General features: G+C 51.1%; 2 protein-coding genes across 2 annotated transcripts in view; both read right to left on the reverse strand.

Annotated features, from left to right (window-relative positions):
* FAM107A (family with sequence similarity 107 member A) overlaps positions 1-13,058 on the reverse strand; it is a 31,627-nt gene extending 18,569 nt beyond the window's left edge. The window contains exons 1-2 of the mRNA XM_033009301.2: positions 12,739-13,058; positions 2-65 (exon numbers count right to left, since the gene is read on the reverse strand). Of these exons, the coding sequence (XP_032865192.1) occupies positions 2-65; positions 12,739-12,762 (88 nt within the window). The 5' untranslated portion in view covers positions 12,763-13,058. The remainder of the gene's footprint in view (position 1; positions 66-12,738) is intronic.
* A 2,630-nt stretch (positions 13,059-15,688) lies between these two features.
* Positions 15,689-21,498, reverse strand: FAM3D (FAM3 metabolism regulating signaling molecule D). The gene is made up of 10 exons (XM_009962959.3): positions 21,412-21,498; positions 20,606-20,676; positions 19,741-19,848; positions 19,438-19,458; positions 18,651-18,774; positions 18,353-18,411; positions 17,927-17,977; positions 16,541-16,625; positions 16,282-16,408; positions 15,689-16,061 (listed from the first exon to the last, which is right to left on the reverse strand). Exons 2-10 carry the CDS (start codon positions 20,616-20,618, stop codon positions 15,972-15,974), a joined length of 678 nt encoding a protein of 225 aa, XP_009961261.2. The 5' UTR covers positions 20,619-20,676; positions 21,412-21,498; the 3' UTR covers positions 15,689-15,971.
* Between the last annotated feature and the right edge of the window lie 3,871 nt (positions 21,499-25,369).

A 25,369-nucleotide genomic window follows, 5' to 3' on the forward strand; every position in this document is an offset into this window, starting at 1 on the left:
CCCGAGCTGCCGTTCCTGGGCTTCCTGCTTCCACTTGGACACTTGGGCTGAAAGGAATATTCTTTCTGGAAGAAAAGACAAGAGAGAAATAGGAAAGGACTGTACAGGTATTTCTCTGTTACAGGAGTTGATATATAGGAGGAGTTGCTGGTCATTTGTTACTAGAGACTTTAAACAATGATTTTTTTTTTTTAACCTCTTGACCATCAGCTGTTAAATTTAATTGAAATGGAGCATCAGATGCAGGAGACGAGAGGCAGGCTGGTCCCCATTCCCCTGTGTTTGGTGTGTGGTGTGTGCATACGTGTGCTTGTGTGAATATGGTTAGCCTGACCCGACCAGCCGAGGGTTAGGCATGGGCAGGGTTTTGAAGATTCCACACAGCTTTTGCCCCTAGAGCAAGGCTGTGGTGGAGGAGAGGGCTTTGAGTGGGGAGGTTGTGCAGTTTGTCTGCTCAAAATGCAGCCTGCCTTGCAGCCCACATGTGCCCCATGAGCTTTTTGTGACCATGCAGACTCCCCTCACGTTGCCCATTGCCCCATAGCCTGGCTGCTCACTGCACACTCCAAAAAACCATTTGTCTCAATTTCAAATTGAAAAAAAGAGATGGATGCACATCTGTACTACTCCCCTTGGGTTGCCTTTGAAGAGGCTAAAGCTCAACACCAGGTGTCTGTGAGTTCATTGGAGATGTGTCAAAGGGGGAAAAGAGGTTCAATTTAAACCTGCTTTAAACTCCTGAGTTAGTGTCGTTATAGATGGTAAATGCGGGAGTGGAAAAGGGCATCAACACGTGCTTTCAAACGAGTAAAACAAATTGGAAAAAGACAAGCTACATTTTCTGTACATATTTCTATATGATATGCCCTAGTGCCTGACCACCTACACATCTGGGATCCTCTCTGCAGGGAAGGGGGTTTGTGGGATGCTTAGGTCCTCCCATCCTGAACCAAAGGGCTTTTCATGACAAAGGTCTTTTTCTAGAAGCTACTTGCATAATTCTCTTTGCTATCTAAATTAGTACGCGACCTCACCCTGTGCTCTTGAATCTTTGGGATTAACAAAAAGCCTTTTTATTCACCCTGTAGCTCCCTGAAGGTTACTGTGTGAAGGCGGTTGGTTGCTGGGTGATATTTATCTGGAGTCACTCCTGCAGACATGGAGTTGCGTCATTCACCAACTGCCCCAGTGTTTCTTATAAAGTGACTTCATGTCCCAGGAGAAGGTGACATGGGGAGCTGACCCCAGCATCACTCTTTGTGTCTCCTGTGCCCGGCGTGGTTCCATGCTGCTGTGAGTACTGCAGGGGTCTTGTTTGGAGGTGTCACCCCCAGCGGAGCGAGTCCAGAGGAATCTCTGTGCCAGGAGCTGGCAGAAGAGCCAGGCATCTCTGGCATGGCTCTGGCATGGCTCCGGCATGGCTCTGGCATGGTTCTGGCATGGTTCTGGCATGGTTCTGGCATGGTTCTGGCATGGCTCCGGCACAGCTCTCTGGCACGTGTGGCCACAGAGGGCTCATTTCTTGGTATTTGGACTCTACCCTGCTGAGGAAGGGACGTGATGTTTTTCATTCGACATGCACATAAAGAGAAAATAATACTGTGCTGAACGTGCAACCAGAGTGTCACTGATGGGTGGCTGTACGGTTAATTAATGAATCCTGGGAAGAGGAAGATGGCTCTGGGGGAGCCCACAGCCAGGTCCTCATTACTGGAGCTGCACATTAGATTGACTTTTAGCTGCTGAGTAACTTTACTAGTGATGTTGGCTGCTGAATGTCATTTCTCTCTAGCCATTTGCTGCGGCACCAGGAGCTTTCTTGTGTGGACACGTCTCCCGTGTATTAAAAAACCCCAGTCATGTCAAGTGAGTACCCAACACAAATATTGGCTGTGTAATGCAGCCAGCTGATATGTATGCAATGACAGTGAGATAACACTGCCGCCGAGATGAGCTTGCTGTCTGCCCGGCTGCAGTGCTGAGGAGCCTCGATGCAAGCTGTGAATTACAGAGCAGAGACCTCTGCCTGGCCCTGCCTGCCTGTATCTTTATTAAATCTCCACTCTCAGCACGGGCTTGGGAGTGCAGCATCGCTGTCAGTCATGCTCAGGCTCCTGATCTCTAGACAAAATTCGGGCCCCAGTGAAGTCACCCAGGGCTGTGACTTGAAGGCAGACAGTGTTTTACCTCCCGCTGTAGGGAGGTCTTGGAGGCTGGTTAAACATTTCCTCCACTGGGTTAATGCTAGACGTTGGCTGAGGTGCTGCCTGTGACCGCAGGGACCAGCTGAGCAGCCCAGCCCTCCCTCCCCCACCGTCTGCCCCAGTCACCAACACAAACTTCATGCAATTCCACCACAACCTAAGAAGTCGTGCTGGTTGCACCATGGTGGTGACCTTGGTGGTGGCAAAGCCAAGGGCATGGGATGACGTGGAGGCTGGTCAGAGCTCTGCCTGGTCCCTGATACCCTGTCACCCATGTGGCATGGGGTGGCTGGAAACTCACTCCTGCTAATCTCCACTTGAGCTATTAGTGTGTTTGCAGAGCAGGACAGCTTCTTGCACCTCCTTGGCTCAGAGCAGGGAGTTAATGATTTCCCAGATGATAGAGACTTTTTCCTGCTCCCCATGGGAGAAGCGGGGGACAGGATTTTCTCCCTGATCCAGCCGGGCAGAGGGGACTGGTACCACAGGAGTCAGACTTCATTTGTCACAGTAAGGGCTCAGGTGGGAAAGGTGTATTACAGTAAATGAGCGGAAAATGCCTGCTATTTCCCAAATCCTCCTGTTCCCACGTGAAAATCACTTCTGTGCAGTGTGACTGCATCTTGCCAGGGGTAAGAAGTTAGAATAGAATCTGGCATCAGACAGTAACACTGCCGCTCTGCAGGTGAGCAGGACAGACATGAGTGTGCCAGGTGGATGAAGGAGGAGCTGCCCCAAGCCCGCCTGGTACTTCCATCGGTGGCAGCAGCGACCAGCCTGCACTGGGTCCAGCCAGAGAATTTCTCCAGAAAGGGTGGGACGATCCTGGAGACACTGCTGATGGGAACAGGTACCACTTCCAACCCACAGGCCAGCTCCTGCCTGGGATCCCCAGCCTGCTTCAACCGTGTCAGTGAGGACACACACCAATATAGCTGGAATTAGCCTGGCTATTAAGTGGGGTTAAATGCAACAAAGCAACATAAGGTATAAATAGCAAGTAGTCTCACATTGTACTTTTTACCGTTCTGTGTTACGCTCAAACATCCTGGGCATCATTATATCCCAGCATGACTGTTCCCGGCCCTGACTGGTGCACAGCAAAGAGCTCCTGCAGCAAATGCCTGGAGGCAGTTTTGCAGGTGTAGGCTGCGTTGAACCACCAGCTCTAAGCAGGCATCCTCCTCCATGGCTCCCTGCTCAGGGAGTACAATGATCCTACTGCAGCTTAAATCCAGCCTCCCCGTATAAACCATTAATCAGTGTTACTTGTCCTACACGTGGGTGTGCTAATATTTACTTGCAGCAAAATTGATAGCCAGTAATTTCAGACCATGTTTGTGCTTTGATGAGCTGTCAGCTTGGTCAGAGCACGAGCCATGGAAAGGGTGAGGAAGACAGCTTCAGGCAGGTTCAGATCAATACAGGTGCCATTAAGGTGCAGTATTATAGCATCTATATTGCACTGTAGCCAAAGTCTGAGCTAATAAATTAGGCAAGAAATTGCTGCAATCAGATCATGGTGATAAAGAGGTATTAAAGTGGGCAAAATGCCACATAGGATGAGAACTTATGTGAATCTCCTGCAGACTTGGTTTTGGGAGGGAGACACCATTAGCAGTGGTGGAAGTTGTCCAACATGTTTGGGAGTAGATGGGCTCAGAGAAAGGTACTTTGTCCATAAGGTGCTGCAGCAGCTGCTGACATCGGTGTTCAATGAATGAACACATCCATTGATTAAAATAGTCATACTGCTTAACCCAGAGGCTTTGAAATGAGTTGTCATGACCTGGAACAAGGCATTGATGACTGGCAGATCAAAGACAGAATTTCCGTGTGTGATGAAGCCACAAAACATGTGATTTAGAGGTTAGTCAAATTGTACTCTACCCCTGCTTTCAATTAGCCCCACATACCCTCTTGCTGCTCCCAGTGCTCTGTATGAAATATCTCTTACATGCTCCTGGATGCTGAGATACCATCTAAGCTATTTCCCAAATCTCCTGTGTTATTGCTGTCTGTGCTCATTTACAGCAGCTGGGACTGATCCAGAGCCCTCAGTGAAATCATCCACTGGAAGAAACTTTTGAGGATTAGTAAGACTTTTTCCCATCTGTGATGTCAATGCACAAAAATCTGTCAGCTTGATTGTTTTGCTGCAAAGTCTTACCATGTGAGGTGTTGAGGCTTATTTGATTCAGCAAGCTGGTGCACATGTTTGCTGAGATGATACCATTTTCTTCTTAAGAAGAAAACCAGAGAAAATCATCAGCATGCCCCAGCGCCTAATATTGCTGCTAATTGCCTGCTGGCCTTGGCAATTTGGATGAATTTCCAAAATTTCTTGAGGGCTAGGAAAGGCAGTATAATAACCCCTCCCTCCGAATCTGGCAGACTGGGCTCTGCCTTCCCTGTGGAGGTCATGATGTAGCTGCTATCGGGCTGTTGCGAGAAACTGCGGGTTCCTGTTTCTTGCAGGAGCAGAGAAATTCTGGGTTTGGGAGAGTTACTCCTTGACAGGGAGCTTGACTGTGCACATTCCTCTGTTCCCAGCTAATTATGGGACACTGTTATTTTGGCAGGTTTTGCAATCGGGACTGGCAGGCACCCAGGAGTTGATGTCCAGGCACATCCTGGTGCTCCTGAGCCAGCAGCTATGAAACCTGCTGCTGCGGCGCTGCCCCTGCCATGGGAAGGGGTCTCAGTAGGGTCCCTGAACCCCCACGGCATCCAGGGCTTGCTCCAGCCCAGCACCCAGCCCCATTGCTCCCTGTGTTGGGCTGCCCACCACTCAGCCACCCTCGGCCAGCCCTCCATACACACCTGCCCGGGGGTGAGCAGGTTTTTCAAGTGAAGCTGTGAGGTTGTATTACTCCTGGCCACAACCAGAGCTGATTTCACTATTGTATTGCAAAGGACCTAAGAAATATCAAGTTATTGGTGTAACATTTCATTACTGGTCTTTTGACGTCTACAACTCTGCAGCATTTCTTGGGCTGAAGTGGAGTTGAGAGCGGATGCTTGTGGCCACTGTCATGAGCCTTGGGGATTTTTTGGCAACAGCAGTTTGTAAATTTAGGCTTGCAGACGGAGGCTGGACTCTTGTTCTGGATATGGGGCCAGGCTCACATTACTGCAGCTCTTGGGCTGCTCTCAGGGAGCACCAGCCAGGTGGCCTCTTCGCTGCCTAGTCAAGTGGAAAATTGCAAACTCTTCAAATAGTGCTTGGTGTTATTTTATTCATAAAGAAAACACAATTTGACACAGATGAGTGCTATGCTGACCTCTGCCTCTCTTTGTCACCAATGCCACTCCCCTCCCAAATCCTCATGGTGGGGCTGGCCCCAGAAGGCAAGCACAGCCCTCCTGTGGCCATGAAAGCTGGCAAATTGAGTTTGATTTCACAGTATGCCCAGAAAAAAAAAAGTGCAAAAAAAAGCTAAAGCTGGGAAACAGCAGCATGGGAAGGGGAGCTTGATGGAGCCACCAGCCCTGGGGCAGGGAACCCTGCTGAACTCCCTACTGAAGCTGAGCAAATGCTGCTCCCTGGCTGCACAGGGCCCTGCAGCTGCGGAGATGGAGTGTGATGCACCAGACCTCAGCTGAAAATTTCCTGCAGATTAATGAGAGCAATCAGTGACAGGGCTCAGGCCCACGGCAGCCAGTGCGCAAGGCTCATTTGTCAGCATTCAGGTTGACTGCAAAGACCGACATCCTGCTGCGAAGGGCATGGGGAGGCTCTCGGCAGCTCCCCAACAAAAATCCATCCATCTGCATGGTGCTGATGGACCTGCTGTTCTTCCTTGGTCCTAAGGAAATCCTTGCCTGCTGTATAGTGCCTTTTAATCTGGTCCTTTGAGATGTGCTGCATGGCAGGACAAAGCCAAATTGTTGCCCTGCTCTTTGTTGACAATACCTGCATCACTCACCTGAATATTGTTGGCAGCAATTAAGCTGTTGCTACAGATAAACTCTTTTTTTACCTGTCTTAGGAGCTTATTTTTGCCCTGTGCTGGAGTTGTGGTACCAGTGATGTTGTGAAAGACTGCTCCATTATTTCTGGGGATGCTGCTGACTGCACAGGAAGAGCATCAGTCACTGGCACAAAAGGGCTCCAGCAGTTTGGGAGTGAATGGCTGTCATGCTGCAGAGGGACCATTAAGACACTCTAAAGTGCCTTGAAGAATGGCATTCTGCAAAAGCAGAGGCTTATGCCACATGAATAATAGGAACAATATTTATTTCTGGCATTGTGCCATTCTGTCCTAGAGTCCCCATGCTGCAGTGGCATTATTACTCGATTTCACAACTAGGGACTATATGGTAGGGGCCAAGGATAGTGATGCCATCAGAAATCTGCTCTTCTGACACCACCTTGTTGTACTCTTTACCTGGTCAGGGTCACTAGAATTGGTCCTTAGCTTGGAAAAATGGTTTTTGTGAAAAATAATGGCAGAAATATCCTAGCAGCTGCAGGCGCTGCTGGTAACAGGCTGGTAAGGCAGAGCGGGGGTAGCCTGTTCCATGTAGGTAGTGTGTGCCCCCACAGATCCCTGGGGGACCCCAAAGGGAAGGGGCCAGAAGGGAGGAAGTTTGGCTGATATCTGGAATGAGACACCACCTGCCAGGCTGCCCGTCACCATGGGCTGCTAATGGAAGCAGCAGCAGAGTAAGGTGAAGCATCACTGTTATTGCAGGGTTCATGGGGAGGCAGCAGGTGCCACTTGAACAAGCCCCCCAGGAGCAGAGTGAAGCAGTGAAGCCTTTAATTACTTTAATCCATTTTTATTTGAGGACTACTGAGCCATCCCAGACCTGGCAGCTGCTGCATTTTCCAGGCAGTGATCTTCCTGGTCTCCCCACGAGTGCATTGTGCACCTCCCTTCAGTCTGACCCCTCTTCCATGGCTCCTTTGCAGCCCTGAATGCTGCAGGCAGCATTGGCTGGTGCCAGCCAGCCTCTGCCCTTCCTCTGGAGGGGCTGGCAGCACAGTCCCCTGCATCCTGCCTAGCACCTTCAACACGGATCAAACCCCTGTGTCACAGCTTCTCATGCACGGACACCTTGTGTCAGTCATGTGCTCAGTCACCTTACTGGCAAGGGGGCTGCATGTCCTGCACTTGTGTGTGCGCCCCTATTTCAGGGAAAAGTCAGCTGTCTAGAGTTGGTATGGATATCATGGCAGCTGGTTTTGCACCATGATGAAGGATGCAGCACATGGGCTGCTGATCCAGCACAGCTGCAGAAGCAGCAGGACAGGTTAGGGAAGGTAGAGCCTTAAACTGAGGCAGCTGTGTCCAAATTAGTTTCCTGCCTGCACTGAGCCCATATAAACCCTCTCTGGACAACATTGTCAGTCTTTCTGGAAGTGGGGGATGAGTTATGTTAGGTGTTAGAGCTGGTTTACCTGTGCTGTCTGAGTACTTGGGATGAAGAGGTAAGAAACAAAGCTGCAATCTCTTTCCAGGAGAAGCCCGCTGTAATGAGCTTGGCTTCTGAGTGCTGGGATGCTACAGCATTTTATTTTCTTTGAAGGCTGCAAAAGCCTGGAGTAGTGTCTCTGCTTAACCAGGGTCCCCCCATGTCACCACCTGTGGGCCTTTAAAGGGCTGAAGAAGAGGAAGGCAAAAAGAGGAAGGTTAAAGTCACCTGAGAGGGCTTCTGTGGAAGTTGTGGGACTAGCCCTGACCCTGCTCTCCCAGTCTGGGCTGTGCTGTGTCAGATGAGAGGACTTAGAGGTGTTTGCTATCAAGTGAGTCTGAGCTGTTACTCTCAGAGTGTATGATATTTTTGGTCAGAAATGGGCTTTTCATCAATGATCTCCCACTCTCATGAGGCAGTTGGGACTCTTCTGGTGTGTAAAGTCATCAGCTCTTTTTCCTGTCCCTCTAAACCAATGCTTGTTGCAGGTAGCACACAGTAAACTCTTCTCCCCAGGCAGTGCGATACTCCAGAACACCGATATGTTTTGGTTCCCAGTTGCCATCTGATTTTTGGATTTGGTCCCAGGGCTGATGCCACCAAACAACTGGTGTCATTCAGTGACTGTCGGTGGGACTTGTTCTGCTCATGGGCCTTGGCACCCGCAGCTCCGTTTGCCGAAAGCTGAGTGGCAGCCCTGGCCAGCGAGGCGGGACGGCTGCTGCTCCAGTGGCAGAGCAGGCAGGGTCCCTTGGAGGGCACAGGGATGCTTTGAAGGAGCTGGCACAGACACCAGCTACTGGCTTTCTGAAATGGCTGTCGGGGAGAGCCAGGAAAATCGCGCTGTGCCTGCCAGCGTGGTGAGCATGATGGGGCAGCAGCGTCCCATCCCGCTGCCTCGGGGGGGCTGTGTCCCTATAACGTCTCTTCTTGTGTGAGATGGGCTGCTGGACCACGCAGTCTCTCCTGGGTGTCATAAGCTGCCATGTTTCATGCCTCTTTGTCTTTCTGTGGTCAAATTCTTCTGTCCCCTCTGGGAGTGATTTGGAACTTGTTCTTCATACTGTTTTTGAAGCAGTTTCAATTGCAGATGCTGATTTTTGCCGGTACCTGGAGGGAAGGGAAGGAGCTGGGGCTGCCTCCTTCAGCCTTGTGTCATCAGTGTCCATGTACCGGGACAGCCACTGTGCTGGTCCCTTTGTGGCAGTTTCTTCCCTGTTTTCTGCAGAACTGGCTTGAAACAGCCCTTTTCTTTCTCGTTACAAACCTCTTCTCTGACAGCCAGAGACACAGCTCCTCTTGTTCACCTTACTCGCTCTTGTGCCTTCCAAAACAAGGGCCTAGGGTTTTTGTAGTTGGGGTAAGAGTTTCTAAGCTCATGAATGGTGAGAACCAGCTTTTTGATCAATCTGGATCTTTCATTTAATAATACAGCCTTTAAAAAATTTCCCTTTATATGTTGTCTTGGCATTTTGGAGCTCTGCTCCCTGTTGGACCATAGTTTTTGCAGCTGGTGCTAGTCAAGAAAAGTGACGGTGCTGAGCTCAGTGATTACTGCTGTAGCTGAAGTTGCCCTGCACGTGTGGGCCTGGTGCTGGTGTGATGCCAAGCAGGATATGTGTGTGTGTGTGGAGCTGAACTGTCAGGGTTAGTCCCTCGGGAGGGATGTCTGCTTTTGGGTGTTCACCTGTGTGGGGGGGGTCTGGGGAAGGGAGCCCCTTGCTCAGCATTAAGTGGGAAAATATGGCTGCTGCTTCCTGCCTCCTTCAGGATGTATGGCAAACCCTGATAATCACAACTTTTATCTCTTATTCTCTCCCTGCCCTGTGACAGCAGCAGACAGATGCCTCTGTAAGACTGAGACCATTCTACACAGATGCTTAGTAGGACGATGACTCCACTATTACCTACAGCAGAGCTGCTGGAAGGGCAGTGGCACTTATTTACCTACCTGTTTGAGAGCCTCCTCCTGCTAATGAGGGGCAGAGGAAGAGAATTATTCCTGCTCCCACCCTTTTGCAGAGGAATTTTTTTTAGGACTTGTTTTTTATTCTGGAGCTGAAGTCTTGATTTTTGTAGCCTTCACCTCCCTTATTGTGTGAATAACATGTTTGATCACTGGTGAGAAAACTTCTAGAAGTACAGTTAAATGTGTTGGTGGAGCTGCCTGGCAGAAGCCAAAGTTGGTCTGATATGGGGCTCTGCTCTGGGCCAGCTGTGCTGGGGTGGCTGAGGGACACAATGTGTGTCCTGGGCCACCTCCCTTATGCCCTGAAGGGAAGGGTGGGTGAAAGACCAGAGAGTATGTCCTGTGTCAGCTGGGCCATGGGTGAAAGCACTTCTCTGACCAGGGTGTGGATATCCTTACCAGTGGGGTGAGTTGTGTCTGTGGGTGAATCCCACCAGCAGCTCCCAGAAATGCTTGTCCTGTCCTTCTGCAACACTCAGATGGAGGAGTTTTGAAGGGTGCTCTCAAAGCCACAGTTTTCAGCATGGGCAGCCAGGTACTGTGGTTTGCTTGAACAACTTAAAGCCTCCCTCCATGGCACTGGCTTGCTGCCTCTTGTTTTAAATCAGCCGCAGAGCAAAGCTCCCCACTCAGCATTGAGGCTAATCTCAGCTCATCTGACATTAGTGTAAACTGACACTCTTGAGAATTTGGGGACAGGAAATTTTCCCTGGGGAAATGGCCGCTATGCAAACCCTGCCCTGAGAAACTGGGGAGCAAAGCAGTGGAGAGGTGCAGGTGCCTGGAAACAACCCCCTCTGCTGCCCGGGGGGTCTGGGAGCATCTGCCTGGGCACCCTAGGGAGCTGCTGCTGGGAGGCTGACCTTGGAGGATTATTTGAAGGCAGTTTGCTGTGGTTAGAGGGATGTTAGCCACGTTCCTGCACCCAGCAGGGCTGGTGCTCTGCAGAGCAGAGGAATCAGCAGAGAAATCGGCAGCAGCTCTGCAGCATCCCTGAACCACCCCCTGTCAAAGTCCTTGTCTTGAAGAAAAGGTTACCCCGGCATGGGACTCTGTCTCGCTGGAGCCCTGCTGTCAGCTTGGACTCACAGGACTGTGGTGATACTAGAACAGGTTTTTTGGGAGCAGCTGTAGCCTTTGAAAGTAGAAATGTCCTTGGAGCCCTGCTGGCAGCCTTTCCGGTCCCTTTTGTTGTGGAGCTGGGGAGCGCCTTGCACTCCACAATCCACTACTGTAATCCCCTTGGAGTGCTGCTCTGGTCTAAATTTAAAAGGGGTGCAGCTGAGACTGCTAATGCAGGCAGCACTGGCGAGGTGTGCTGAGCCTTCCTTCCTCCTGCTCCATGTGGGTCCTCTCGGCTGTGGCTGGCCCATGGGGCTGTTCCTGGCAGACCTGAGCTGTGGGGGAAGGAGAACTTTCCTGCCTGTCACCTGGACCCAGCCTGGTCCTCAGGGAGGGCTGGAGCCCACTGTTCATGCCACTCTGGAAATGCAGTAGAAGGAGCTGTCTTGTTTGTATTGCATCAGCTTCAGCCCAAGGCTAAAGCACCAACCCAAGAGCTGCCACAGACGTCCCTGCTTGGTGCCAGCCGTGCGGTGGCACAGGCTTTTGTCAACCTGGGCAATGTTTGGGAGGCTGAAGCAGGAGTGGAATCTCTGACCTTTTGGTGTCCATGAAACTGTCTCAGAGTTTTTTGGGGCTGCCAGCAAGCTGGCGTGACAGGAGAGCCTGCGCTCCTGGGAGCATTTCAAAGCCAGGCCATTCAGTGCCAGGCTGCAGTGGGATCGTGGTGTTTCGGAAGAGGGAGCAATGGGGAAAACTGTCCAAAAGCCGTCTGGTCTGGGAGTCAGGAGGCTGGCATAGATGGCTTTGAATGCAGCGGGGCTGAAGTGGGTGGCGCTGAGCCAAGCCTGACCTAACTAGCTTATTTCCCTGCTTTCAGTAATGCCTGTACAAATGTGCCAAGGCCTGAAGGTCACTTCTGGGTGAGGAAAGGTTGGGGGATTAGCTGGGGGCAGAGCATGGCTCCTCCAGAGTGTGCTGTCATATCCCTGAGCCCTGGGAATGACCGTGGCTCCCCTGTGTGCTGGAGCCACTGTGGCATCAGCACCTCAGATGGGTGTTGGAGAAGCAGGGGACCTGGCACTTCTCTGAGGTCCAGGAAAATAGATAAATGCTTACTAGACCCCCATCAGCCCTGATTTTTTCTTCTGGGCATTGGTAACACTAGTCAGTGGGTTGCTTTTATACCCGTTTCCCCTGCAACAGTGTCTAGCTCTGTTTTTTGAAGAAAGCCCAGCAGGTTTGTAAACTTCTGAAAGGCACCTGGTCTGGATGTGCCCATACCTCTGAAGGCCACAGATCATGCTCACCTGAGCATGCAGGGTCCCTCCTGGGGCAAAGGGTCACTGCTGTCCCCATTGCAATAGAAGTTACTGACCTAGTCTGGTACATGAGTGCATTTCTCTTAGAGCTGGGAGACAAGCTACAGAAGTTTAATACCAGATCAGGGCATCACAACTGAGTAGTGATGATGTGTCCCTAGCCACTGATGTTGTCAGACCTGAAAGCAAAATGACATCTAACAGCATCCTCAGCACAACCACCTCTAGCTGCCTCTGCATGGCTCTGACTCTGTAAAGTCCCATTTCCTTTTGGAGCTGTTTGACCACCCTCCCCAGGGGATTTGGAGAAGAGGGAGATGTGTGTGGATGCTGTGGGACCTGGCCCAGCTCCTCCATGTCCTGAGAGGGACCTGGCAGTAATTCACAGGCCAAGAAATACCAGGGCTTGCTCTGCACTGTATCTGTCGGAGAGCCTGCAGGCTACTGGATGTGCTCAGAGCAAGCCTGATGTTTCTCCCCAGAAAGCCAAACTTTGCCTGTCCTAATGCAATGCTCTGATACCCTCCTTGCTGTCCTGAAAGCTGTGGCAGGTGCTATGCTGAGCCCATCAGGTGGAATTATTTAATCTGGCCCTGACGAATGACACCTGCAGCCAGGAGAGGGTCCCTTCCCTCTAATCCCTTGATGCCATCAGCTGCCTTAGCATGCGTGGGGCAAAACAAGCACTATATGAGCAGATGGTGCCTTCTCCATCATCCCGCCAGCGCTTCAGCAGCCCTGAATAAAACTGCCCCGTTACCTTTTTCCCGTGAGCTGCCCCCATGGTCCGACGTGTCGGCTGTGCTCTGCTCACCCGGGGCGTGGGACCGGCCGGCTCTCCGTGGGCACCGGCCCTCTTACTCCCGGGGGGATGTGCGGCAGTGCAGCTCCTGGCCCCTTGGTGGCTGCTGCGGGGAGATGTGGGTGAAATCCAGCCCGTCTGCTGTGGGGTCGGGCGGGAAAGCTTGTTTTTCCTCTCTTCTCCCAGCACGTGGAGAACTCATTTTCTTCATGCACCTAACGGCTGGCTTGCGCCCAGGCTCTGCCCGCGCACAAAGGCAGCTTTCATGCTGTGGATGCCCGGTTTCTAAGCTGGGATCCGTATTTTGAGAGGCTGTGGAAGATTACAGTAATTGCACTTGACAGGGCAAGATGTCACAGGACGCAGATTTGCCCAGCTGCGGGGCCCCAGCACCCGTCAGTCCTTGCCTGTGACATCCTTCCTAGCTGCTCCTTTAGTGCTTTGCTGACATAAATCTGTACCCTAAAAATAAAGGAGGCTTATTTCTCTGCTACCCATCTGCATCCTGGCTCTTGGCTCCTGTTGCAGCACTGGATTTTGCAAACTTTATTTCTGCAAATGCCCAAGGCTGCCTGTCTGCTACTGCAGCCCACCGTGGCCCCCAGGTGAGGCCAGGTTACCTGGAGTTGTGTCCTGGGAGGCTGGGCAGATCCGGGCTCGTGTTTGCTGAAGTGTCTGGGGGATGCGGCACAGGGAAAACCAGCCAGGTATGTGCCTGTTTCTGCAGTAATACAGCTTTCAAAATGCCAAGGCACTAAAAAACCTTATTGGGGGATTGCTGTCCCTGTAGCCACCACCATTTTCAGATCTTTTTAAAAAATTAACAAGTTAAATTTGACTCCTGCAGACATATTTATACCCCTGCCTGTCAAATTCTGGACTTCTGAAAAGCTCCAATTTATTTATCGTGACACAGTGACTTTGGAAGGAATGGCCCTTCAAAACACTGGCTGCTGATTAAGATTCCTGCACAGGAGTTGCACTTTTAGTTCTCCCTATTTATTGGAAATAGTGATGTACCTTAGTAACAGCTCTGTGATGGATTCAGAGCTAGTTTTGTCTGTAGTATGCTGAAACATAAATTTCCTTTATTTTGGCTTTAAACCAGATTTCTAATGTGCATTTCTAAGGTCTAGGAAGAGTTTCCTGTGACTGAAAGGGGCTGGTTGTTTTCTGGGCTGTGGCTGATGCTGTGTGCTGGTTTACCCCATGCAGCCGCCTCTACAGCTCTTAGGCTGTTTTCAGTTTGGCTTATGAGCGAATCTAGATCCTTTGAGGGGGCTTAAAATAGTTGGCATATTTATGCTGGCAGTGCGGCAGGGCTGTATGATGTGAGGGCTGTTGTGTCTGTTGCGTTGTGTTATTTCTCGCTGCTGCCATGGGTAGGGATGATTCAGCGTTTGGGATTAACCGGTGCTGTTGCAGCAGATTTAGGGATCGATTTATGGCAGAGGCTTCCCTTGGTGTGATCAGGTGCATGTTAAGAGAACAGGAGGATAAGCTGGGATAAATTATTACAGCTATTGGGGGATTCCTCTGTGATGGCTATTTTTTTTTTTTTTTTTTTTTTTAATTTATGCCTTTGGAAGTTCTTATAGGTGTTACACAGTTTACTTAAGGAATTTTCATTGTTTAGGGAAAACCGGTTGCCTTGTTGGTTTTAGATGGTGGTGCTGGGTTTTAGATCCAGGGTTTCATCCTTAGGGCAGCTGTGCAAGAGAGGCTGTGTCTCTTCTTGGCCTTGGCCTTATCCTGTCAATGTGCTTCATTTCTGCTCCCCTGGGGTCACTTGAGGGCTCAGATAACTGATGTGCATTGCCTGTTAGAAGCTGTGCTGGAGCAAACCTTGCTGTTTGAGTCAGAAAAGGCTGTGCAGGATAGCCTGTTACCCTGCACACCTCCAAGTGCTCCAGCAGAAATGCTTCAGCCTCATGTTGTGCAAAACTGCTGGTCTGCTTTAAAGAGTGGGGAAAACCCAAATACATTCACAGGAAATTAAAGTCTGTATGTGATGCAAATTTGTCCCTGTCCATGATGATGGATAAGTCTGGGCCATCACCCACGCAGTTTATCTGATCTCAGCAGTGCTTGAGCTCAGGAGGTTTTAGGTACAGATGGTGCTTGGGTGAATGCATCCGGACACGAGTCCGGGGCAGATGCTCCCCCAGGACCTCCTTCATGTTGGTCAGCAGCATGGGAACTGCCCTGGAAGGAGGACAGGATCCCTTTGGGCAGGGATCTCTTCTCTCCTGGTGGTGTTGGCTGGCCCTGGGTTGGGATGCAGCTCTGGGAGCAAAGTGGATGTGCGGGTGCCCGCAGCCGGGTGCCAGCCCATGTGTGTTGTATCTCTCCAGACTGACTCTGGCTCCAGCACTCCCGGTAAAAGGCTCCCACCTATTGGTTATGCTGCACAACTTCAGCTGCCTGAGGAACTTGCACATCCAGCCCTCCCTCCTTGAAGGCCAAGTTGGGTTGGTACATCCCTGGCATTACCCTGGCCTTTGGGGATGTGCCACAGAGGCTTTCGCTTGGATTTAACCCAGGAAAGAGGCAAAGGGGTGGGAGAATGCTTTGGTCTGCAAATACTAACCTACACTGCAGCAAGCTACCCCTGTGGCCTTTTGTCCTTACTGTGGCTGTAGGATACAGTGGGAAGGTTGGCAGGAGATCCAGGGGGAAACCACCAAGGCCTGAGCATCCCCATGGAGGTCTTTTCCCTGTGCCATGTGTGGAGGGGGAGCACCCCTGTGTAATTCTATGGGATGGGTGATGGTGATGCCTGGCTGTTGGCAGAGGACAAGGCATGCTGTGCCCGTAGGGAAAAGCATGGATTATGCTTGAAAATGGAAGTGAGAAGGTTGTGTTTTATAATTAGATATTTTATGTAAGAAATCTGAAAAATCTTCTACAATGTTTTTGGTTTAAAGACAGAAAAATAAAATACCCCAGATTGAGCCATAGATGAGGACAGCTCGGCTGAAGCCTGGCGGGGTGTTTGCTCAGGCTCTGCAGGCACTTGCACAGCTCTTCTCCAAGCCCTGTGCGGTCTCTGCTGTGAAACAGCTGGTGCCTGGGAGCGGGCAGCCACTGCTGGGCTGGGTAACAGGGCAGTGGGGGGGCTGGGGTCAGTGTAATGGGGCTGGTGTTCCTGCAAGACTGGTCTTGCCTCCATGGCAGGCTGGGGCTTGATGTTAATCCATCTTCCTGGGGGCACAGCCCTCCATCTCCAGCATCTCAGGCCAGCCATCGTATTTATTTGTCGTCTTATCATTTTTGATGTGCTGCAGAGAGAGAAAAAAAAAAAAAGGGGGAGAGAAAATGAATGATGAGATTGGTGTCACGGTGCAAATTTGCAACATGGCAAAATTGCAGCTTGGCTCAACGTGGGGGGATAAGACCACTGGTCCAGATCTTATGCAGACAGGTAAGCAAGGTGTAGCTTGGGAGGTGCTACAAAGAGGATGGGAGCCTCCAGAGCTGGTGGCAAGGGAGGGCCAGTACCTCTTCAAAGGGGCTCTTGTTCTTCAGCCCTTTTGCTCCCAAGAAGATCCAGTTGTCGCGGAAGCCCAGCTTGCTCACGTGGCTGCTGCCCAGCTCCATGAAATGTGCCCGTACTTTGTCATTCATCCTGAAAGAGGTTAAAAGGTGTTAGTGTGGTGCCAGGTGGGTGTCCCCTCTCTGCTGCTGGCTGCAGGACCTCCATCTGCCCCCAGCTGTGGAATTTTGGGGAGCCAGGTGTTGCTCCCAGGGCCAAACTCACTTTGTGGCAGCATCATCGTAGCTGGCTGTCAGCACTATGGTGCCGTGCTTGATCTCTTGGAGGAAGGTATCCAGTTTGTTAATATCTGGGAGAGAAGAGCATTAGGGAAAGAAAAAGGGATTTAACAGGGACTGCTGCGTGGCAGTTGTCAGAACATCCTCTGGGTCAGTGGGAAATATCCTGACTGTCCTAGTGCCTAGCCAGAGTTTGGGGGTCATGGGCTCGGGGAAGGACGGGCTCCCAGATGCTGCATTACCCATTTTGTGTTCCCACTCTTCTGCAGCACCCGGGGCTGGTGCTTTCCTCCTGCTGATACAACTGCAGGGAGGAATTTGCTCCTAAACTTTGCTCACTAACTATGAAATTTACATGAATTTACTTCCCAACATAAGAGATGGACCTGCTCAGCCACAGAGCTGCCTGCCCTGCAATCACGCTGTCAGCTGTATTGTGGGAATTATTCCTCATCCTGCATCTGTGGGATGCTCGAATCCAACGCCCCATCTAGTGGCACAGGAGCTGACTGCCTTCTTCCCAGTGTCTCTCCCGCCAAGCATCTTGCTCACAAACTCAGACAGAAATCTCATGATATTGGTGTTTCTCCTTAAAGGTCCAGAGTTACCAAGAAAAGGTTGCAAACCCAAAAAGTAGAAAGGGTGATTGATACCTGGGGAAGACTCAAACATCAAAGGGTAAATCAAAAGCACTATAGGAGTGGTTTTGGCATATGATTTTGAGGAGTCCTGCCAAAACTCTGGAGAGGTTTGGTAACAGCTTTTCAACAACAGTGGGATTTACAGCATCCTGTAGGTCAGTGCCAGCCAGGCTGTGAGCGGGTGCTGCCCTGGATCAGAGCATCTTCTTGCTGTTAGGAAGATTGTTTGAAGCTGGCAGGTGCAGGGAGGTGATCTTTGCTGCCACCAGTCTCTGCTCCATGTGCCCAGCCTCACTGGGACTGGGGGCCACATCTTGCCTGCCATGCCCTGACCCTTTATCCTCCCATGAAAGGCAGGGAATCAAGCTGCTGCTCAGCCACCACCAGCATTCAAAAATGGGGCTGAAAGTTGCAAAATCTCAGGATTAGTGTAACTACCTGATCTCAAAGCCACCTCTCTCAGGCCTCAAGTACCCTGGTTTATTCAGTTTAGTGGAATTATGTTTTTCAGGCTATTGTGTGCATGTAAACGGAACGAGAAGCCAACCTCAGGTGTTAGATGCATTAGAAGGACTCCAGACTCATTGGTCTTGGGGAAAGCTGAGCTTTTACCACCTGAGCTGGCAATCCTGGTCGAAATCCACTAGAATTCACTGTTAAGCTTAAATAGCCATCAGCACTGGTGTGAGCCCTGGCTAGGAGCCGCTAAGCAGCAAAGTGACCACACTTACCTCCAGAGTACATGTCGAATGTGTCAGCTTTCAGCAGCTGCCCACTTGTTCCTGAAAGATTAAAATTCAAAACAGAGCACAGTAAGTTTGTGCTGGGGTGGATCCAGGTTTTTCCAGGCCATCACCTTGGGCTTCCTGATGTAAAATGCTTTGCTCTTCCCTTGGTGTGTCATATTTGCTGCGATGGTAAATGTGTTGCTTGGTGGAGTTCATGGAGCTATTGTGCATGACCCAGGTGGGTTTGTTCCCACCTCCCGGGCAGTACTTGCAACCGTAACTGGCTGGCTGCTCCACATAGCACTGAACTGATGTGCTTTTGGCTCAGCTGTGGTGCCTGGGATAGGGTCCCTGGTGGTCTGTTCCTCCCCGGGCGATGAAGGGACCCTGGCTGTGGGGACAGGGGGGGTTAGTGCCTGCCTGACTCACCATTCACCAGTGCGATGTTCAAGCCTCTGCCAACATTGTTTTTCACGCTACTCATGAGGCTGAAAAGGAGAGCAGAGAGAACCAGTAAGTGCAGGGATGACTTGGAGATGCTGGTGCTAGTAGAACTGTGATTGGGCAAAGTGGCTGCAGACAGCAAAATATCCGCAGAAGCAGTAGCAAATTCTTTTTAACCACAAATGCACTGTGTTGGCCATTGATGTTCTTGGCAGAGGCTAAACTCTTTCTATTCAAGCCCTGGTCAGCTACAGCTGCCCCATCCCCACTGTGTGCTGCTTACACCATGTTGTTGAAGCAGATGGAGGGTCCCACCACGTTTGCAGCGCCACTGATGATCTTGAAGGCAAAATGGTTCTGGGGGCAGCTCTTCTGGTTCCTGCACTTGTACTGGGTCAGCTTCTCACCTGTGAGGGAGGAGTGGAGCTGCAAGCCATGGTGTTGGCCTCGTGGGGGGACACTGGCTGTGTCCCTGAGGGGTTGAGCAGGGCACTGTCGCACAGTGACCCCCTAAAGGGGTGACACCTGGACCAGCTTCTTTCATGAAGGGGGGGGGGCTTCTCCTGGGGCTGGGACCAACTTCTTGTTTGAAGTTTACAGTGCTGCGGCTTGGGGTGGGGTGGGATGAGCTGGCTGGGGTGCTGGATGCTGCTCTGGGTGTGAGCAAGGGGACAGGATGGCATAGCTGATGCCATGGGGACTGCAGAGGGGGGTGTGCTGGGGAGCATTTGGAGCTGGTGCTTGGGCAAGGCCAGCCTCTTGGGGCTTTTGTGCCCAGAGCTTCCCCATTCTTGGCCAGGGTGCCACGATGCCCAGGCAGGGCCTGTGATCTGCTTCCTGCTGTAGCCTGGGGGTGTTTCTGCTGGGGCAGGGGGATGACATGAAAGTTTGTGCACTTACAGAGCCTGCCAAGGACACTGCTGCTGTGTGCAATTAACGAAATTCCCCTGTATTTGGGAGAATGGGATTTTTGCCTTGGGAAAGGGGCTCTTGAGGACAGCTATCGTGCTTCCACCATCACCCTCGGCCCCAGAGCAGTGTTGTGTGATGAAGTAGAGAACAGTACTCACTGCTGGTCTTGTCAGTGGCACCTGTGGGTACCAAACAAGAGGGTTAGACACCCCAGAGAGCTGCTGACTCTTCCCCAAGCCAGGAGCAGTTGTTCAGGCTTTGCCTCTCCAAAACTGCTCCCTGTGGCTTCAAGCACCCCTGGGGCCACCTGCCCTGGTGCAGCTTCCCATTGCTTATGGCCTTGACCAGTGACCGCAGGTGCCAATGTTCATGGCAACTATACGCAGCCCTGGGGTCTGGCTCACAAGGCGGCTGCCTGCACCCTCCCTCCAGACCCGGCTGGAGCCCCGCGGGTGCCTCACCAAGCCAGCTTCGCAGGGTGATGCCTTTCCAGCTCCGATCGAAGTATGTCTGCACGATGAGCCACATGCCCAGCAGCGTGATGAGCAGTGCCACGTACCGGATCAAGCCTGAGAGGGGTGGGAGAGGAGCTGGGGAGAGCAGCAGCAGCATGGGTCAGGGACTGGAGCTTCCCTCTGGCTTCCTGGGGACTTGGTCCGTGTGTCCCAGATTACCCGGCACAGGGTGACAACCAGTGCTTGTGTGGTCTGGGAAGGCAGCTAACAGTCCTTCCTTCATCCTCTAAAAGGACTCTGATCTCTTAATTAATATCTCTAGAGCATGTGGTGGTGCTCAGATACGCATTACCATGCTACTGGGAGGCACTATTCATATTTCTTTCTGCATTAAAGTAAATCTGATAATTAGTCAGAAAGCTATGTAAATCCAAATATTTCTTACATTCGTAGTGCTGGGAAGGCTGCTATCCCCCAATTAGTCACTAGCTATAGCTGAGCAGCTGCTAATACAAATGTGATTGGCATTTGGCTTTAAAGCAGCACTCACTGGAGCAAAACGTTCCAGTCCTGCATGGAAAGAGAGTAGAAAAATATACTTATTGCAGCTGAATGGCTCTTATGGAACCAGGAACATCTCAATAACCATCTCTTCCCAGCCACAGAGCGTTTCATGGGGAAAAATACAACAGGCTGAAATCTACACAAATCTTTTAAAAACCTGATGGTTATAAAAAGGCCCTTTCCCATGCCCCTGGCAGGGGAAGGTCAGGGTAGCTGGGCTTGGGAAGGGGTCACGTAAATGACAAGGATGCATAAAGAACTGTAGAAAAATGGGCAGAGAAAAGTAAATCTCTGTTTCCTTCCTTACCTGTCACCCGCATGGTGTGGGGCGGGGGGAGAGAGCACAACTGAGGGGGTGGCCAATGGTCACAGGACACCCTGAGGAAAAAGAAGGAAATACTATAAAGCATACCGGTAACCCACCAAAGTCAGGTAGGTAGTAAATGAAAAAATTGCTATGTTTAGGCATATTTGCAATAACTAAGAGGTCACCAAAGCTGTATAAATTACTTTCAGGCCCATGTGCTTGGTCCCACCCTGCTGTTGAAGTCCTGGCTCTCGTATGTTGGAACAGGTTACTCTGAGCTTGCTTCATTTTTAAGCCTCTGAACTCTTCACAGTGACTGGTGTCTTGTGTGCTCCTGTTTCATGTCCTTTTCTCAGTAATAGATCACTCTTTTCTATTCTGCTGATAGTGATGAGCTCAAGGAGTATATTTTCAATAATGGCTTTGCTGCATTTCCCTCTGGGATGATGCAAAGTAGGTTTCAAATAGTAGGGGCTGTAAAATGCCATCTGAGGACAAGCTGTGATTTGGCCTTGGCCAGTCAGGGGAATCTGCAGGAGCAAGTTTGTCCTCCTTAAAACCAGAAAGGGAAGGGAAGGAGGGCAGCACTGCTGAGCTGGGCAGAGCAGCCAGGTTCGGGGACACCTCATTTAAGAGCAGAAATGTTTCCCCTTGTCCAAATCCTTCAGTGTCTTCACCCACGTGAATGGGGAGCGGCAGTGATTTGGAGCATGATCTATTTCCTACCCGAGCGAGTCCATCTGCCGCCCTCTCTCCTGTTGCCACCCCACACATCGGGCTCCTGGGAGTTGGGGACCCACTCCTACCTTTGAAATTTGGGGCTGCAGCCTGGTGAATGTCTGTCCTGGAAACCACTCTGGAGTCCTAAGGCAAATCGTCACCTGAAAGATGTGTGCTCGGAGTTAAAGAGCCTAAAAGCAGCCCTTTAGTGAGGCTTGACATAGAAAATTTGTAAGAGATATGCTGAGAGTTGTTTTTCCTGTTTGAAGGGTAAATAAGGAGCAGCAGGTTGTAGCAGGGCTGGGCTGAAAGTTGATTTCAGGTTGCTGCGTCATGAGGAAGGAGAGAAGAGCTTTGCTTCCTACCCAGCCCTGCTCTGGGTTCGCTCCCAGGGCTTGAGATCAGGGAAATTGTCTGTGACCTTGCGACTGACAGTGGCTGTGGTACAGCATCCTCTCTTGGCCCCCTGGGTGGGATGCACCCAGCATCCCCCCCTCAGAGCCTTGGTGGGATGCTGCCCCTGCCCCCCGGGGTAGGTTGCAGCATCACTGTACAGGGCTTTAGGCAGCCTTAAAAAACAAGGAGAAAACCGATCTGCCCTGCAGGAGAAAAGCTGTTGCTTTCCTGCTCGGCCTGACACCCCAGAGGAAGTCTGTGGTGGGCCAGGGTGGCTGGTGCCCCTGCAGTGACATTTCAGCTGCCCGAAGCCCGGCACTGCTCCCCACCAGACCCCTCTGCTGCACCCACATCTGCCACGAGGCTGTGGCAGGGGGGAGCTGCCGAAGCTGCTCTGGCAAGGAGCTAGCGGCTTTCCTGCTTTCTGTGGGAGAGTGGCCTCACAGCTTATCTGCGTTTTAAAGGAAGCCTTGAAAAGTATTTGTGTGCTTTTGCGTATCACGGCAGTGTGGTTTTGATAGTGTATCAGCCAAGCACACCTGCTTCCCAGCAGCATCTCACTTCTCTCTGTGGCTACTCCTCTTAGAGGAAGGTGGCCGTGAGTAGGAATCGGTCCCTGCAGGAGGGGGTACGGGGGTCTGTGATGCTCACAGCCCTTCCTCCCACCATCTTGTCCTGGCCCACCCCACATGCTATCCCTGAAATGGGTTTTTAAACTCGCGTTGAAGCTGGCATGAACAAGCCCATTTCACTGAGCTGGTGGAAGAGTCAGTGTCCTGAAAATGGACAGTTTAAAGGTTTTTGGGGAAAAATGCTGCCTGGGGCTGGATCTGGAGGGACGACACTGGGCTCTTGCCGTTTTGCTTCATTCATCATAAAGTTTTGCTTTTTAAATGCAGATAGCCTCTTCCATGCCTGGCTCCCCAGACCAGTGCCTGATCTGGTGATGGGTGCGATGAGGACAGAAGAGCAGTCCTTAAAACCCCCTTTGGCATGTCATAAAGTCTACCAAATTGGTATTGGTTTGCTTTTGGAGCTTGCTGAGTTCCCCCTCTGGCCCTAAAATGCCATGAGGATGGCCTGGAGCTGGTGAGGATTCAGACCTGGCCATGATTTGGACACAGCAAGTGGAGCAAAACTCTGCTGGGTTTGCAAAACTTTTGGTCCCATTTGGTCCCTTTCGCTGAGGGGAACACCGGCCTCACTGGGGCCCATTGCGCAGTGTTCTCCTTCACCAGATTTGTGTTTTTTCTGTGCACATATTTATTTCATTGCAGAGGAAGAGAAATGGAAAAATAAACTGGTAAACACTATGACTTTAGGGAAGTCATGTATTTGAGCTATTTGTCTTCACCTTAATCCTAGGTAAAATTTATTGTCTGACCCTGGATAATGAAATTCCTGGACCCTGATTGCACTGCAAGAGGGTAGCGCTGTCCTGAGATTTTTATTATAGTATCTTTTAATTGTTCAAATTGATTTATTTTTTTTTTTTTTCTTTTTTTCTGTTAAGGCTGTGCTGGAAAAAAAGATGACTGTGCTGTGGCATCTGCCAGAGTGACTTGCAGGAGAGAGAGAAAGGAAGGAACTGTGGTGAGTGATAAACATAGTTATTTGTCTAATAAGCCTCAAACTTATTTGCTTTAAAAACCATTCCAGGAACAAAAAGGTTCTCGGACAAATATTGCTAAAGAGCTCTGTGGTATTGTAAGACAAAGGTTCCACCCCGAGCCTGCTCAGGACTGAAGTGCCCCTTGGCAGTGCTGTATTATTGCTGCCAAGAAGAAACTCAGGCAGATCCCTGCCCTCACAGGGAGGTTTTCCAGGATGCATAAGGTGAATGTTCCTGTTTCCTCCCAGTGCTGCAGGAAAGCTTCACTTTTTCTTCCCCAGAAACTTCTGCCTTTGTTGGCTTTTTTTTTTTTTTTTTTTTTTTTTTTTTTCTCTCTCCTGCTTTTAAGCCCCACACGTCCCTCTCTCAGCAGGTCCCTGACCATGAACAGGACATCATTTTGGTGCAGGGTGGGGATGTGGCTCCAAAGAGGGTGGCTGCCAGATGTCACCTATGCCCGCACCCAGCAAGTCAGCCCTCCAAAAGTCAGGGTTTCCTGCAAAACTGAACACAGGGGTGCAGAAGAAGGGCTGGTGTGGCATGGGTGCACATCTACCGTGTGTCCAGGGCTGTTCCCACCACAGGAGAACGGAGGATGCTACAGTGGCATTTTTAATCTCAAATGGAGCTAATCTGACTGAGTTTTGCTGAGTTATCCAATGGGAGAGCGCTGTTTGCTGGAGGGCTTATAAATTCCTCAGCTCATAAAAATGCTTGGCCAGCTGCTGCATCTGTCAAATGTCTGGAGAGGACATCTTACAGCAAAACTGCCCCCCGCACAAGTCAATGGTTAACCAGGGTGAGGCCCTGATCCTGAAACAGAAGCCAAACGGGATGCGGGGCTGGGGCTGGCCATGGTGGCCGAGCCCCGCCTGGGAGCAGAACTGCAGCCCAAGTGGGACGTGAGATCTGGAGGTGCTGCTGGGAAAGTGGGGCTGGTGCAAAACGCCCAGACTGGCTTCCATGCCTGCTGAAAGCACATCCCTGCCCGCTGTCAGCTGCGGGGCAGGCATGGCCTCATCCTGCACTCGGCTGCCTGCCGCTGCCAGAGGAGCATCACCCATCCGTGGCTGTTACTGATTCTATCTCTTGTTCTTTTATTTGTCGCTGGCATCTGCTTTCAGGTTCTCTGTATGTGTCACTGAGCACGAAGCTAAATCACTATGAGCTCGCCTCTCCGGTGAGGTTTCCCCAAGCAGTGAATCGAGAGCTGCGGCAGCGATGAGAGATGGAGGGCAGCGATTGCATCCCTTCCAGCATGGGAATGGCAGCTTGGCGAGGATCCCTGTGCCGTGGATGGCAGGTTGTACCCAAGTGGCCTGTGCCAAAACCCCAGGGCAAAAGGAGGGACACCAGTGCTGGTGCCCAGGGCTGGCAGCAAGCTGTCTGCTGGGAAGAGGTGCTTCCTGGGGCAGAAAGCACAGGGGAAGTGTGGGCCATGCAGCAGTCCCTGTACTGGGCAGCCCTGGTGAAAGGTTCTGGTTTTTAATAATTCCCTGTATGGGAGGACCTGAAATTCATCTTTGGCAGCTAGGAAAGCCCTGGGTGCCAGCACCCTGAGGGCTCGTGGTCGGCACCTGGGAGGTGTCCCGGCAGTCGGGGCTGTGCGCTGGAGTGTTGCATAGTGAACACTGCAAAGCCATGATGGACAAAGGGATTTGACCTGGACAGCGCATCACACAGCTGATTCCACCACATACCCTGTAATGGATGGAAATGTGGATTTGCTAACAAAGGTAGTTCATTAATTCTGTCTATGAAACCAGCACAGCTGCACCTTGCAGAAAGGATGCCAGTGTGTGTGGTTTCCCCTTTACCTCCATGCTAAAAGAAGGAGGAACAACTAAAACCTTCCCTGTGCAGCCCTCTAACCTGCCAGCAAGTCAAAAAACCCCCAGTACCTCAGAAAGGCATTATTTCAGTCACGCACTAGAAAATTTCCGCGCTCAGGGACAGGACAAGCCTACATACCGCTCAGTGTCCCGGGCACGCTGTCCCTCTCCGCAGGCTGTGTGGGTGCTGGGACATCCTGGGGA

Source organism: Tyto alba, unplaced genomic scaffold (genome assembly GCF_018691265.1).
Source record: "Tyto alba isolate M040663 unplaced genomic scaffold, T.alba_DEE_v4.0 Super-Scaffold_3, whole genome shotgun sequence".
Classification (NCBI taxonomy): Eukaryota; Metazoa; Chordata; class Aves; order Strigiformes; family Tytonidae; genus Tyto; species Tyto alba.